General features: G+C 56.5%; 2 protein-coding genes across 2 annotated transcripts in view; one reads left to right on the forward strand and one right to left on the reverse strand.

Moving 5' to 3' along the window:
- SDHC (succinate dehydrogenase complex, subunit C, integral membrane protein, 15kDa) overlaps positions 1–10649 on the forward strand; it is a 12276-nt gene extending 1627 nt beyond the window's left edge. The window contains exons 3-7 of the mRNA XM_009322017.1: positions 3437–3493; positions 4307–4408; positions 5218–5279; positions 7498–7661; positions 9673–10649. Of these exons, the coding sequence (XP_009320292.1) occupies positions 3437–3493; positions 4307–4408; positions 5218–5279; positions 7498–7661; positions 9673–9777 (490 nt within the window). The 3' untranslated portion in view covers positions 9778–10649. The remainder of the gene's footprint in view (positions 1–3436; positions 3494–4306; positions 4409–5217; positions 5280–7497; positions 7662–9672) is intronic.
- A 396-nt stretch (positions 10650–11045) lies between these two features.
- Positions 11046–13617, reverse strand: part of LOC103915233 (chromosome unknown open reading frame, human C1orf192) — a 10223-nt gene continuing 7651 nt past the window's right edge. The window contains exons 3-4 of the mRNA XM_009322018.1: positions 13424–13604; positions 11046–11141 (exon numbers count right to left, since the gene is read on the reverse strand). Coding sequence (XP_009320293.1) covers positions 11046–11141; positions 13424–13604 — 277 coding nt within the window. The remainder of the gene's footprint in view (positions 11142–13423; positions 13605–13617) is intronic.

Here is a 13617-nt window from a genome sequence, read left to right on the forward strand (position 1 = left end):
GGCGCCGTGTCCCTGCGCTCCCCCCGCCCGGTCCAGCGGCTGCAGGGAGCCGGTGAGGCATCGCCCCCTCGGGCGGCTGAACCGTGCTGCCCCTCCGCCGCAGCGAGCCCCCGGGGTGCGAATGGTGAAGTGCGGAGCCGGGGCAGAGCAGGAGCCTGGACCCCCTTGGGCTGCGGCAGGGGGAACCGAGGCCTGGACGCTCTGTGGGGCTGAGATCAGCCCGGCTGTGGGCGAGGCTGTCGGTTTATCGCTGCTGAGAAGGGCGGTCCAGCTGCTTCCCGCTCCCTGCGTGCAGTCTCTCCCCATCCCTTGCTCTTGGTGGCCTTGACTGGGTGGACAAACATCTGCGTTCCCACCCAGCCGGCGCTGGGGGGGTGCCCCCCTGCCTCACAGGGCCACCTGACAGGGTGCTGGTGGCTTTGTAGTTCAGTGGTCCCGTGCGGGAGTATGTCCCACCATGCCCGTGGTGCTGAGCAGCGATGGGGAAGGGTGTTGTGTTTGCTTGGCCTGAAGGTGCCTCCTCCCATCTACCACCCCCACTGGAAAGTTTTGTGCCTCCTCGAGGCTGTGACCATCCCCCTCCCAGCCCCCGTTTCCAACGTTCTCCTCTTTGATATCAGCCTGGAGACAGTGAGATTTCATTCTCTTAATTTATTCTCTTTCTAGTGGCATTTCTATGACGGTTGGAGCCATCATACTTTTGTGGAAAGCTCTTTGTTGCAGGCGCGGGTTTATTTAAAGGCAGGATCTGCCAGCAGCGAGAGAGGCGGGGGGGGGCCGATCCCTGCTTGGGAGGGTGCCCCGCAGCTGCTGCTTGAAAAACGAGAGAAGTCGCTCGCGCTGGTTTGAAGCCTGCGCCTGATAACTTCATCTCGTGTTTGCTTCTGCTTGTCAGATGAAAAAGCATATATAATCGCTTCTCGTTTGCCTCCTCCCTAGCGAAATCCGAGTGATTTTTATAGACCTGTCTTGCAGGATAAATGTTAACGACGTCTGTTGACATGACACTGAGCTGATGCTGCTCCAGAGCCGTGCCTCGCAACTCTAGAAATTCTCCTCCTGAGCTAACGGAGCTGCATGGTGGGGCGTGAGCAGCCAGTGCTGTTCCACTGCTGGGTGTTTATAGGCGTCTTGTTTGAGCTGCCGCTTTACACTTGTCCTTCTCCAGCCCTGTGCAAGTGGCTGTGCTCTGTAAAGTCCTCGATGATTAACACTGTCCGGGGGTCCCCTGAGTCTTTGCACCCTCCTCGGGCGTGGGGCAGAGCGGGAGTTGGCTGGGGTGCTGTGGGAAGCTCTCAGCAGCGGTCCGGAGGATCCTCTTTTAGGGCTAATTCTTCTTCTTAAAAACCCATGTTTATCAGTGATCTGGAAGAAAATGCAAGTTAATGGAGGAAGATCTGGAGAAGATACAACAACTTAGAGAATGATAAATAATGAAGAGGACAGGTCCTTGGTACAGTGACGTTGATTGCTTAGCTGGGGGGCTGTGTTTTGCAAGCAATAGTCTTTGCACTGAAGCAAGATGTAATGCTTTGCATCTAAAAAAAAATATTAACCTTGAGTCAAGAGGATGGGGAGTTCTTGCTGGGGAGTTTAGCTTTGAAAAAATGTAAACACGTTGTGGGTTTTATTCTTGTTTTGAATATTGTATGTGATTCGGAGCCAGCCCTCCCTCTTCCACCGCCCCAGCCCCCAGAAGAGGTGTTGAGTGGCTTCCGTAGAAGGAGACATGCAGTAGGTTTGATCTTTTAATCTGGAAAAGCGGACTGAGGAGGGCATGAGCGAGGTGTATAAATCATCAGTGGTCTGTGGGTAGAGATTTATCATTCACCTCCTGTCCCCTGCCCAAGAACCGGGAGGTGGTGGCCGGCGCTGCTCCGCGGGGGCTCGGGACAAGCAGGGAGCTGGTTCTCTGCATCTGGTTAAGCCGTGAGAATTTGTGTTGGAAGTTGGGGGGGTCAGGAGGTGGCAATGCGATTTCATGTTGAAAAAAGCCATTTATTACGGACTGAAACCCTCTGGCTTGGGAAGTGTGTGAGCTGCATGTGGTGGGGGGTGCTCCCGTGTGTTTCCTGAGACTTTTCTCTGGGGATCCGTTGTCGGCTGCTCTCGGACACAATGGTGGGCTTGGTGGAGGTTTGGCTGAAGTTCTCGGTCTTGCTGTCATGCCGCGTTGAGGGATGGGTGTTGATAAATTAGAGACGGTTCAAAGAAGGGTTTCCAATCAGAAATGTTGCACTGCAGCATGGGGTGGATTCTGCAGTGCCGAAAATTCATGCATCCAGCCAGGACATCTTCCTAAAAACCTGCTGTGTTTCAAGTCCAGCCTTTGAACGTGAGGGAGGATTTTGAAAGGAAACATCCTAACGATCATTTACACAGGAACTCGGAGTGGTTAATAAAAATGACTTTTGTTTTGGATTTACACCTGGTGAAGAGCTGACCTCCAGATGTTTTTCCTACCGCGTTCTCGAGACCGGCTGTAGGACAACTGAAGAGCAGCAGAGCTTCGTTTATCTACTGTTAAATGAAACAGTGGGAGATGCTGGTACAGACGCTTGTGTGTTTGAGAAGATTAATTAGTGTTTGTTGCTGTGCTGCAGATGAGCACATGAAATGTTATTCCACACCTTGTTCTTGTCATGTCGTCAGGAAAGGCAGCGCTGCTTGTTAGGCTTTGTCCTGGAGAGGAGCGGGCGCCGCAGATTCCAGCCCACATCTGCAAACGCTCGAGCTGCGCTGGGCCGGGGGCCTGTTCCTCCCCATTCCTGGAGAGATGCCCTTGAATGTCAGAGTCGTGGTTACTACAATCGCTCCGCAGAGAGTGGCACCCACTCCTTCAGGCACCACAAAATCCCTTTTTACCTCCCGCCCCGAGCCTCGGCGCGGCTGAAATGCTGCGTGTGCTGAGCTGCGACAGTGACCTCCCATCTCTTCGGTGCTTGGAGCTTAACGAGTGGCAGTGGCGAAACGCTGTAATGAAAACAAGTGTTTGGAGGAAGGGGGGTTGATGTCTTCGTCTTGGACGGGTGGAGAGTGGCGGCCTGAACCAGCCCTTTCTGTGGAGCTTGGCAGATGCGCCTTTCTGGGGACGTGTGCTGTCTGCCCCAATAATTGCTGTAGTGAGAGTGAAAAATGGACTGCCTCAATGTAGCTGTGAGCTTAGAGTGCTGTTTATGTCTGTCTTACAAACAAGGTATTACAGCTGAGCAGACTTAATTACAGGGTGTTGTAAAGAATGAACCCCCAGGCAGCATCTAGAGACTGTAGTTAAGAGCTCAGCGTAAGAGAGAGAGGATTTGTGGAGGAACAGTCCAGATCCTTTCATGTTAAGATACGAATCATTGAAGTGGCAAATCCCCTCCCCTGCCCCATCTTGCTGACATTTTCAGGCGTTTATTTGGCACTCACAAAGCCTTTCTGTCTTCTCTTGCAGATGTGTTGGTCGGCGATGCCTGCTGGCTCGGCTTGGCCCCAGCCTTTCTGTGCGACAGTGAGTCCGAGGTTTTACTGAGAGTAACGGGATTAAGTTCTTCCCTGAGGGACCCTGTCTAAGGCTTTGGGGCATGTGTGCGCTCCATCCGCTTAGTAATTTTGGTCAATCAGTGCCATGTATTAGCTGGGCACTTACCGCCTCATGCCACCACGAGGGCACGGCCTATTTACAGGGGATGTAAGTGGGTGAAGGGAGAGCCTGGCTGGCTGCTGAGGCGGGCCTGGGTCTCTTGCAGGGGTGGTGGTACCCCTGTCACCCCTCTGTGCCACTCTGCATGACAGCTTTGCACCTGAGGAGGGCTGGGAGCCACAGACGCCTTCTTGTTCCTGTCCTTCGTGCTGCTGGGCTTAGGGAAAAATAGTTATTTTCTGCTAAATTGGGCTCTAAGTGTAATTGCTGTGTAATCTCAGGAACATTAAATTACAAGCTCTTTATTTGGTACAGCGTGCAATTACCATGGCAGTAAAGAGCAGGTTGCATGTTATCAGCATTATATAATGTGTTATCTGATATCCTGTACCCTGATTTGGGTGGTGCCGGGGGGGGGCGTGGCTCGGCTCTGCTGGCTGAGTGGATTCCAGTGCAGCAGCTTCCCATCCTGCTTATTATTATTAGTCACTCGGGAAAGCTGGCAGCGATCTTCTCCTTGTCTGTGTCCACGCACAGCTGGAGCCGTTCTTTGTACTGTCAAGGTCAGCTGGGAGCTCACGTCCTGCGAGACGGAAAGCTGCTGCAGCAAAGCCTGGTGGAGTGGGCAAGGGTGAAATGCTGCCCATCTCTCTGCACCTCCCGTCTCCTCTTCTTTTGCAGCATTGTCCCGATGGGAACAACGGCCAAGGAGGAGATGGCCCACTTCTGGGAGAAGAACACCAAGTCCAATCGTCCCTTGTCCCCTCATGTCACCATTTACAAGTAAGAGCTTCTTGGCCTCCTCAGCTTCGCACTGGGGCACCTCCGGGCTCTGGCACACGACAGCCCTGTCCCCGGAGGCACCCACTGTCCGTTCCCACTGTCACTTCAGGTGGAGGATGGGGAGACCTTCTACATTGTGCTGTGAACGGTCTGAGCTGTGTGTGGGAATCACAGGCTCTCCCACAGAGCTGATGACACTCAACTGTTTTCATACAGGGTGTAGCGGAGGGGTACAGTCCCCCCAGAGCTGCGCTTTGGGGTGCTCGGGCAGGGCAGCGTTTCCAGACGTGCCGTTGAAAGGCAGCTGCCTCCATGGAGGGTGGTTGCGCAGAACAGCGCGTCCCGCCGCAGAGTTGGCGGTCCTCGGGGGTGGAGGCAGGAGGCCAACTTGGGGCTCTCGGATTCCCTTCTCAGAAAGGTGCCGGCTTCTTTGGGGCCGCCTCCATCACTTTTCCAGGTTCTCTCGTTTATTCGTGAGCCTGGATGCCCAAACCCTGCCCCTTTGTTCCTCAACTGCAGGAGCGTTACAGTCTTCTCCTGTTTCATCTCCCTTTAAGCTTTCTCAGCAGACACCCTTCCCCTTCCCAAACCCGTGCCAGTGGCATTTGCCATTCCCAAGCTGCCTCTGCAAATTCCCCTGTCTCTCCCCTTTTGCTCTGACTGGATTCCTTGAATAACTCCGAGTACAGAAATACCCGCCCAGCAGCACAGAGCTCTCTAGGAACAGATGGGCTGTGCTTTGTCCCGCAGCCTTGGAGGCCTCCCTGGTGTTGTGCCCTGTTTTGCTGACGAGATTGGTTGTTTTGCAGGTGGTCCCTGCCCATGGCGATGTCCATCATGCACCGGGGCACCGGTGTTGCGCTGAGCTTAGGTGCGTGCATCTCCCACCTGCTTCTGGCGACAAGGCGGGGGCTGCGGGAGGGAAGACCCCTCTGACTGATTTGGAGACGTGACTACAGGCGGACGTTTTCTCTCCTCTGTCCCCAGCTTCAGGAATGGGTTTTCTCCTGGGAAACATGTGCTTTGTCCTCTCCCTTTCTCCATCCCCTGAATATCTCCCCATCCCCATTTCTCTGTCCCTGGGTCCTCTTGCGTTGTGAGTGGCTCCAGTCCCGCAAAGGCAGCAATGCTCCCCCGTATGTAAAAGCCTTCGAAGCCTTTGCAGCACTGTGGCCTGGCCTGGCTGCTTTCTTTGGGGCCTTCCCCAGCCTGGAGAAGGCCGATCTGCTGCTCCAGTTCTCAGCCCTTCTCTTCTGGGGCTGTTTTTTGCTGGTTTAGCCTTACAGGAGACCCTGTGTGAGGGAAAGACTACCAGGCAGGCAGAGCTTAGAGGGTTTTCCTTAGCACAGGTGGAGTTTTTCAGCTTCCTGGGAGTGGCAGCTGCTTTCCCAGAGATCCCGGTGGGGGAGAAGGCGGTGCCATCATCAAAACCGATAAACTCCCTCCAGCAATTTGACTTGCATGGTTTGACTAAGTGATAGGATATCTAACTGTGAAAGGCTGTTTTATTTCCATTAATGCCCTCTCATGGCAGCAGGAAGGTGCTTTTCTGGTGGCTCCCTGTTGAGGGGGCGGAGCTGGGTTGGTGTTCGCAGAAGGGCAGAGAGTGAAGGGACTCAGAAAAGATGTGCAGGACTGAGGACTTGTGTTCTTCACTCGGCAGAGTGAGAGGGAGCAGCGAGGACTCCAGCCTGGCCTCCCTTGAGGGCTTGGGCTCCTAGAAAAGGGCACCCATATGCCCTCCTGCTCCCATATCTGCACGGCAGAGACCTGGTGGGGGCTCGGCTCTGCCCCCAGGCTCTGCTCCTCCCAGGCCAGCTAGCTTGTGTCCAGCTCTGCCTCGCGAAGAGCAGCACACATCCTCTGTGGGAGAGCAGCTGATGGCTGCCTGCTCTGAGCACGGCAAGGTGACTTTGCCTGCGTGCATCCTGTGAGCCCAGCTGGCTCCTTCGGGGTGGCTGCGTGCCTTGCTCCATGCGCGAAGCCAGGGCATTGCATGGCAGCCATGCTGGCACCACCCGGCTTTGGGATCTTATCTCCAGGAGCTCGGGACATGCCTGGCCCCGTGGGCTGCAGTCCCCATCCAGTTTGCTGTCAGATGGGCCGAGCTGGCAGGTTCACTGTTGCCGTTCTGCTCCGATCCATCAGCCTCTGCCGGAGGGGAAATCGTCCCCTTCCCAGGCCGACTGAGCACGAAGGAACATCGCTTCCACCGACCACAGCTCAGCAGCCAGGAGGAGGAGGGAGAAGTGTTCAACTCCTCTCCGTCAAGGCCTGTAATTACAGGAGCCTCTGACTTCCTGCGCTTCTTGCAGGGCAAACACAAAGGCCATTGAGGAGACGAGTGGCTGAGCGAGGAAGCAGCTGGTTGACTCGCGCTGCCAGTGCCGGCCTCAGCCGAGGTGCTTGAGCTAGCATGCCGCAGTGTAATCAGGCGCTATTGAGCAGAGGGTGAATCGCGACTTGGCTGACTGCTGGCTGTGATTGTTCCCATTCTTTTGGCAGCATCATCTGGAGAAACCCTCTTGGCCTATAAATGTGGAGGAGAGGCTGCTGCGGCTCCTGCAGCTAGCGCAGCCACGCATGTCAGGCTGTCTCTTTGTCTGCTGGTTCCTTTGCTGGTCCCCACTGAGACAGCCTCGCTACATCGCTGCCTGTGTCAGTGGCTGGTGGCGGAGGGGTTTCTGTCCTGAGATGTGGATCTGGGGACTTTGTTGAAGAGCTGCCACCTTTTGTTTCTGAACTTCGTTGTCCCTTTAACCTTGAATTTGGGCTGGTTTGGCTGCAATTGCATGAGCTCACACCAGTTTGGTCTCTGGGTGTTGTAATGCAGGACCCAGATTCGGTGTGTTGCTGCCCCAGTTTGAGTCCTGAGCACCCCAGGGTACACTGTCACAGTGCAGCTGGCTCTGCCACCAGATGGGCGGAGTCCTTCTCCCTCCTCCTTTCTCCGCAGGCTGCCATGAGCTGATGGTGGTTCAGGCCGTGTCACCAAACCAGAGATGTAGAGGTGGCCTGGGGCTCTTTGCGGGTAGCAAGGTGTTGGTAACGCTTCTGCTGGCTTGACCTGCGGGCTTTGTCTTTCTCAGGAGTCTCCCTCTTTGGTCTGGCTGCCCTGCTGCTCCCAGAACAGTTTCCCCACTACCTGGCTATGGTGAAGTCGCTCAGCCTGGGGCCAGCTCTCATCTACTCTGCTAAGTTTGCTCTGGCATTCCCCCTCTCCTACCACACCTGGAATGGAGTCCGACACCTTGTGAGTAGCCCCTGCGAGGGGCCGTGCGTGTGTTTGGGGGTGCAAGGGAAGGGAAGTGTCTGCCGGCTGTGGGAGCGCTGGGTGCGGCATCTGGGAAGGTGCCCTTGGAAATGGGAATTAGTCACCTCAAGTGCTTCAGAACCTTGATGCTAGTTTTGGCTACATTAAAGTTGCAAAGAGCATCACTACGCTGATACTTCACTGGGTGGCACAGCTGGCTGAAGCATCCCCCCGCATCTCCTCAGCTCCAGGAGATGGACGAGGGGTGGCGGGAGCAGCATTGCAGCCAGGGGATGCCTCCGCAGAACCGCGGGCTCGAGCCCTGCAGAAGTGCCACCCGTTGCTCATTATCTCGCCCTTGTCATGCAGCCGTTGCACTGTGATCTTCCAAGTGCTTTATAGTATTTAATGAGCCCAGAAGACATGTGGCAGAGGAGATGGTGCTGCCTGTGCAGAAAGAAACCTGTGATGTTTGCCCTGGGCTGAAGTGAGGAACAAGCAGCTCCGTTTAGCCGAGCTTCCTGTGTTTGACGAAGGAGGGGGAGCTGGAGAGCTGAGAGTTTCTTGTTGGGAACAGTACAAGACGTGCTGCTTTTTGTAGCTGGTTTTGTGTTTTCTGTAGCTCCAGATAGGTTAGGTTTTACGGGAGCAAATTGCAAAGGCAGCTGGCCTGGAGTGTGACATGATCCTTCTGCTCTGGGCGGGGGGAGCATCACGTGTGAAGCCACGCTGCAGATGTGGGCTCACACTGTGGGTGCTGATGGCTCCCAGTGTTTCCAGTGTGGAAACACGGGACTTGAGCACTGTTGGATGTTGTATCCTGTACTTGAGAGCAGCCATTACGAGGTGCTCATGTCAGCATGCCGGGAGGTGCCTGGCCTAGCCGTTGGGGTGAACAACAGCAGTGTGCAGCAAGAGCAGCCCCCTCTGCAGGTCCTCGGGGTGGACAGTGGCCAGCCAGGAGTGGTGTGAGTGCTTGTTACCCGCTTTTTCAAGCACTTGGTGTCGGAGGAGGTCTCGGAGCACCGGGCCTGCAGCTGGCTGAGCCCCACTCGCTCGTGGAGACGCTGTCGGGCAAATGGAGCAGTCATAACCGGCTGCTTGTTCAGAGTGTCGTGAGTCGAATGCGTGCTGAAGTCTCTGACTGGACATATATAGTAGGAAGCCAATTAAATTGTCTGAGAAGGAAACTGGCAGTGTTGGCCCCCAGCTGCGCTCAGCAGTGCAGCCCATCGATGACAGAAGGGGAGCCAACAGGGAACACGTTCAGTTTAGTGCCTCTACCCCAGGTGCTTCTCTGCTTTGAGCCCTGGGGGCTTGCTGGCAGGCCGGGAGGAGGTGTGCACTCCCCAGGCTGTCCTCAGCTACCCTGCTTTCACTTGGACAAAGTCAGGTGAGAGGTGTAAAGCCCCCTGCGATACCTGGGAACCGAGGGCACCTAGCTCCGGGGTGCCATTCCAGCATCTCTCCCTGCCATTTGGGCTCAGCCTGGGCTTTATGGCTCGCACCGTTACCCAGGGGCGTACACAGAGGTGCTGGGGACTGAGGCTCATCCCCACCTGCTCAGCTCTGCCCGCAGGGATGTTAGTGCTGCCTCAGATCTGCGGCTTGCGCCATGCTTTATAACCTATTTCTGTCAGCAGGAGAGAAGCAAGCGGAGAGCAGCTGCCGCTTTTGAAGTGAACCTGGTGCGCTGCGGCTGTTGGGGATTAGGGGGAGCTCACAGGCGGCTTTGCTGATAGATGCGGGGGCTTGGTGGGGGATAAACTTCCTCTGGCACGGTGCACGCGTGCCTGCACCCAGGGAGACCCCTGCCCATTGCCCTGCAGCAATGGATGCTTGTAGCCATCCCTCTGGTCTGTACCTGGTGGTCCAAAGGCTATTTTTTGGGGTGGTCTTGCTAGCTTTTATCAGAAAGATGGTGCCTTTCTGCCTGTGTCTGGCACATCCCCCATCAGGGACTGTCCTAGCCCTGTTGAATTAATTCTGCTGTGTCTCTTCTCTCCTGCAGGCATGGGACATGGGGAAGGGCTTCAGGATCCCCCAGGTCAACCAGTCCGGGGTGCTGGTCCTGATCTTGACCCTGCTCTCCTCCGCGGGCCTCGCGGCGATGTGAAGGTACCTCCTCGTTGATGGCCTCCCTTTTTTTGGAAGATTTGCTCTGTCCTGGCCTGCCTCAAAACATGCATGGAGAGGGAGGCGAAACGACAGGCTCCCGAGCAACTACAAATCTTTGGGGAAGATGGTGTTTCCCCTCCTTGCAAATCTCGTGGATGATCAGAGTTGCTTTTCATTAGCCGGGGTGATGTGCTAACCCCCTCTTCATGGTGCGGGGGCAGGCTGGGCTGTCTCCTGCCATGCCACACGCCCAAGCAGCCACGGAAAGCCGGGCACAAATTAACAGCCGATCCCAGCACGTTCAATCACTCGCGGAGAGCTGCCTAGCTTCTTCCAGGCAAACTCCAGGGCGTTTCTTTTCTCTGCTCTGTCCCCAAGCTTGAGACAATGCTGAATCTGTGTCCCCGCAGGTCTGAGTGGGCTCGGGGACGGCTGTAGTGTGTGTGTAGGCCTGGCGCAGGACAAGCATCTCCATTGAGGCAGCCCGTGCCAGGGCAGAGAGAGCAGGCGGAGCTGCTGACGCCAGCACCCGTGAGGGGAATGGGTGATCAGTGCCATCCAGGTGCCGCACCGGCTGCGGGACCCTGTGCTTTCCAAGCCTGGCAGCACGAGCCAGCTGGGATGGGGTGCTCGGACCTATAGAGGTTCAGTCCCCACTCCTTATCCTTGAAATGTCGTGATTCAGCCAGCTTTGGGGCCCTAGAGCTTCTGCCAGTGAAAACATCTGATTTTCCCCTGTTAGGAAGTTACTCCGTCTCTGGCACGATGGGAGGGACGTGGTTTTCCTGTTGTGCGTTGCCACCAGCTCTTGTTTCAGCACTTGTCACTCGTCCACCTTTGCAATAAAGCAGCCTTGATCCTTCACACTGAGCCGCTGAGTTTGTCGTCTGTGCTCAACACTTCACTGAGGCGAAGTCGGCCGGGAAGGAGTGTTTTTCTCTCAGATCCAGGGAGTCGCCACTTCCCAGCCAGGCGATGGAAAAACAAACTGCAGTGCTTAGAGGCAGGTGTAGTGCCTGACCTTTGGAGCTGGCGGGTGCAGGGTTGAATTTTCTGTGAAATGCTGCCAGCCTGGCAGAAAGGAATTTCCTACCTGGACTGCAGTTGTTTCTGCTGGTACAAATGCCTGTGCGAGGTCCAGGAGGTTTTTGCTCAAGTTGGCCAATTTTTAACGTTTGCCAGTGGGAGCAAAGCTTTGCAAAGAGGATACTCCCTGTCAGGAGCTCTGTCCTGCTTTCCTGTCCCAGCGAGGGTCTCGGCTCTGTTTCAGGAAGGATCTTCCTTCCCATTCACATCATCAGCTGGCAAAATGTCGGCTTTATGGGGAACATCTGCTCTCCTCATTGGGCTTTTGATGGAGACCTGAAGTGGCAGGAGGGGAGCTGGTCCAATAACGTTCTCCAAGATCCCTCGCGCTGGCCAGGCTTGTTTCCATGCAATTGCTTTTACTTCCGCCACTGATCGAGCCCCGTCCCTCCCACTTGCTCAGCTCCTCTGCCTGCCTGCTGGACCTAACAAATCTGCCACTCCTTTAATTAGCAGAAGGCATTGCAGCCCTGAGGGGACATGGAGCCGCGGAGATGAGCAATCACAAAGGAGGAAAAACCATCTGCTGTCAGCATGGCAGAGGGAGAAGACTTACTGCCGAATCCTGTTCGGTGTAGCCGCATGCCCCAGCAGGAGAGAGCTTCTCCTGGGTGAAAATAAATGTATTTTAGCTTTAAACCAATTACTTCCTGCAGTTGCTGAAACGGCTTTTATTTGGAACCCACTTCTGGTCGCTAATGAGCTATTCTGTGGTGCGTGCCAGCTGCTAATGAAGTTAGACTTCGCTGTGTCTCTCGGCTGCACTTCACAGACTTTATTTCCCTTTTGCAAGCAGTGGTGGGGTGCTGGCAGCACTGCCCCATGGCTGGGGCAGTCCCACCACTGCCGCTTTCCCAGTGATGGGAAATGAGGCCAGACCTGCCTCTCTTCCCCCCACAAGACACTGGTTGAGGAATGGATGAAACCAGCCTGCAGCGGTGGGATTTCTGCTGTTGAATGCAGGGAGAGGCTGGGTGAGCCGTGAGTGGCTCCAGGCCTGCAGCTGGTCCCACATTTCCAGCACGAGACACTATTAAATGAGACGAGCAAAGCTACAACCCCGAGAGGGTACCATGTCCAACACCGAAGCACCGTGCAGACTCACGCAGCCTGGACCTGCCTGGGGCTCTGCCCTGAGCTACTGAAAGCAAACATGTTTTTTTGGTTTGTTTTTTTTTTTTTTAAGTTTTATTTTTCCAATCGCCATGAAAACAAGTGCGGGCTGTGGGGTGCTGCTGTCCCAGTGTCAGCCTCGCTTAGGAGGAGAGCAAAGCCAGCTCAGAGCCCTGCGCAAGACGGCTGCCCAGCTCTCATGCCTGTGGCTGTTCCTCTGGGATCGGCTTTCCCCCATCTCGCACAAGGTGATGCCCTCAGCCTGGGGGATCTGCTCCCCCAGGGCTCAGCCTCTGCAGAGCCCCCCCGGCTGGGAGCAGAGACCTGCAGCGGGGTGGCTTGCCGAGGGCTGGCCCCCTTCAGAGCAGGGTGGATCGAGGCTGGGATTTTGGGTGAGCCGGCATCCCTGCATCGGAGGTCTGTCACAGCAGGCTGGTGGGAGCGAGGGGTTTCTCCCCCATGCTTGGCCTGCTGGGAGCAAGGCTGTCGTGCAGGTGGGGGCTCTGGAGATGCGTCTGCCTTCAGCTGGACCTCCACGCAGCCGGGTTCACGGGAGAGTGGCACCGTGGCCATGACTCCTGCTCCAGGGCCAGGCGGCTCCTCCAGCAGTGCCCCGGGAGAGGCCCCAGCAGGCTGGATGCCCTTGCTGGATGCCCGACTGCTCCTTCGGGAAGGCTCCTTGGCCATTTGTGCATCCGACAGAGGCTCTTGGGGCTGTGTGAGGGAGATGTGTGCTATGCTCATGGTGCAAAGATGGGGACGGAGGGCAGCGGGAGAAGTGGGGGGGCGAATGAACCGGACAGAAACGCTGGGGCAGGTGGGTCTGGGCCAGCCCTCGCTGCCGTGGAGGGGCTCGCTGCAGGGCTGGGCTCTGTGCTGGGCTCACCGCAGCACTTGGGGCAGGGACTGCTCTGCCTGGGGATGAGGCACTGTTGCAGCAGTCCCCAGGGAGAAGCAGAGAGGTGCTGGGGCTCTGGGAACCTTTCCACATCAGGGCAGCCCCTGTTCTTGGATGCTTTTCTTGGGGAGGAGAAGAGCAGCTTGTGAGCTCCTCCTGCTGGCACAGCAGCGGCCACGGTGGCCCGGGCACCCAGCCAGCAGCAGGGAGACGAGCCCAGATTTGGGGTGAAGCCGAGGGAGCCTCATCCCCAGAGCAGGGGGAGATAATGGCCCAAGCACTGGGTGCTGCCAGGCCAAGTGCACCCGGTCAGATCTACCAGCAGGTGCAAACTGGGGATGTGTGAGGAATAAGTCTGAAACATCCCGTGGGAGAGAGGGAAGGGCCACAGGGAGCAGCAACTTCCCCCGTGCGGCTCCATCTCTGCTGCCTTCTCCCCTCTCCTGCCCTTCCCTGGCCTGGCGCAGGCCTGGGGTGCTACAAAATGCCCCTGAAATCTGCTCGTGGGCTGGGGTGCCGTCCCTGGACCCCAGAGAAGGGCACCTACCCTCCCGGTGATCTCTGTCCGGAGGCCGTTGCAGGCGTGGGTCAGGGCGGTGGGTTGGTGGATCCAGTCAATGAGCTGCGCCGCGGCAGCGTCCGAGCGGGCGGTCAGGTCCAGCCTGGCCGGGGGAATCCTCGGTGGCCTCTCCCAGGCCCCCACAAACCTGCCCCATGGGGACACCCGGAAGAGGGGGACCC

The sequence above is a fragment of the Pygoscelis adeliae genome, unplaced genomic scaffold, assembly GCF_000699105.1.
Source record: "Pygoscelis adeliae isolate BGI_AS28 unplaced genomic scaffold, ASM69910v1 Scaffold654, whole genome shotgun sequence".
Taxonomy (NCBI): Eukaryota; Metazoa; Chordata; class Aves; order Sphenisciformes; family Spheniscidae; genus Pygoscelis; species Pygoscelis adeliae.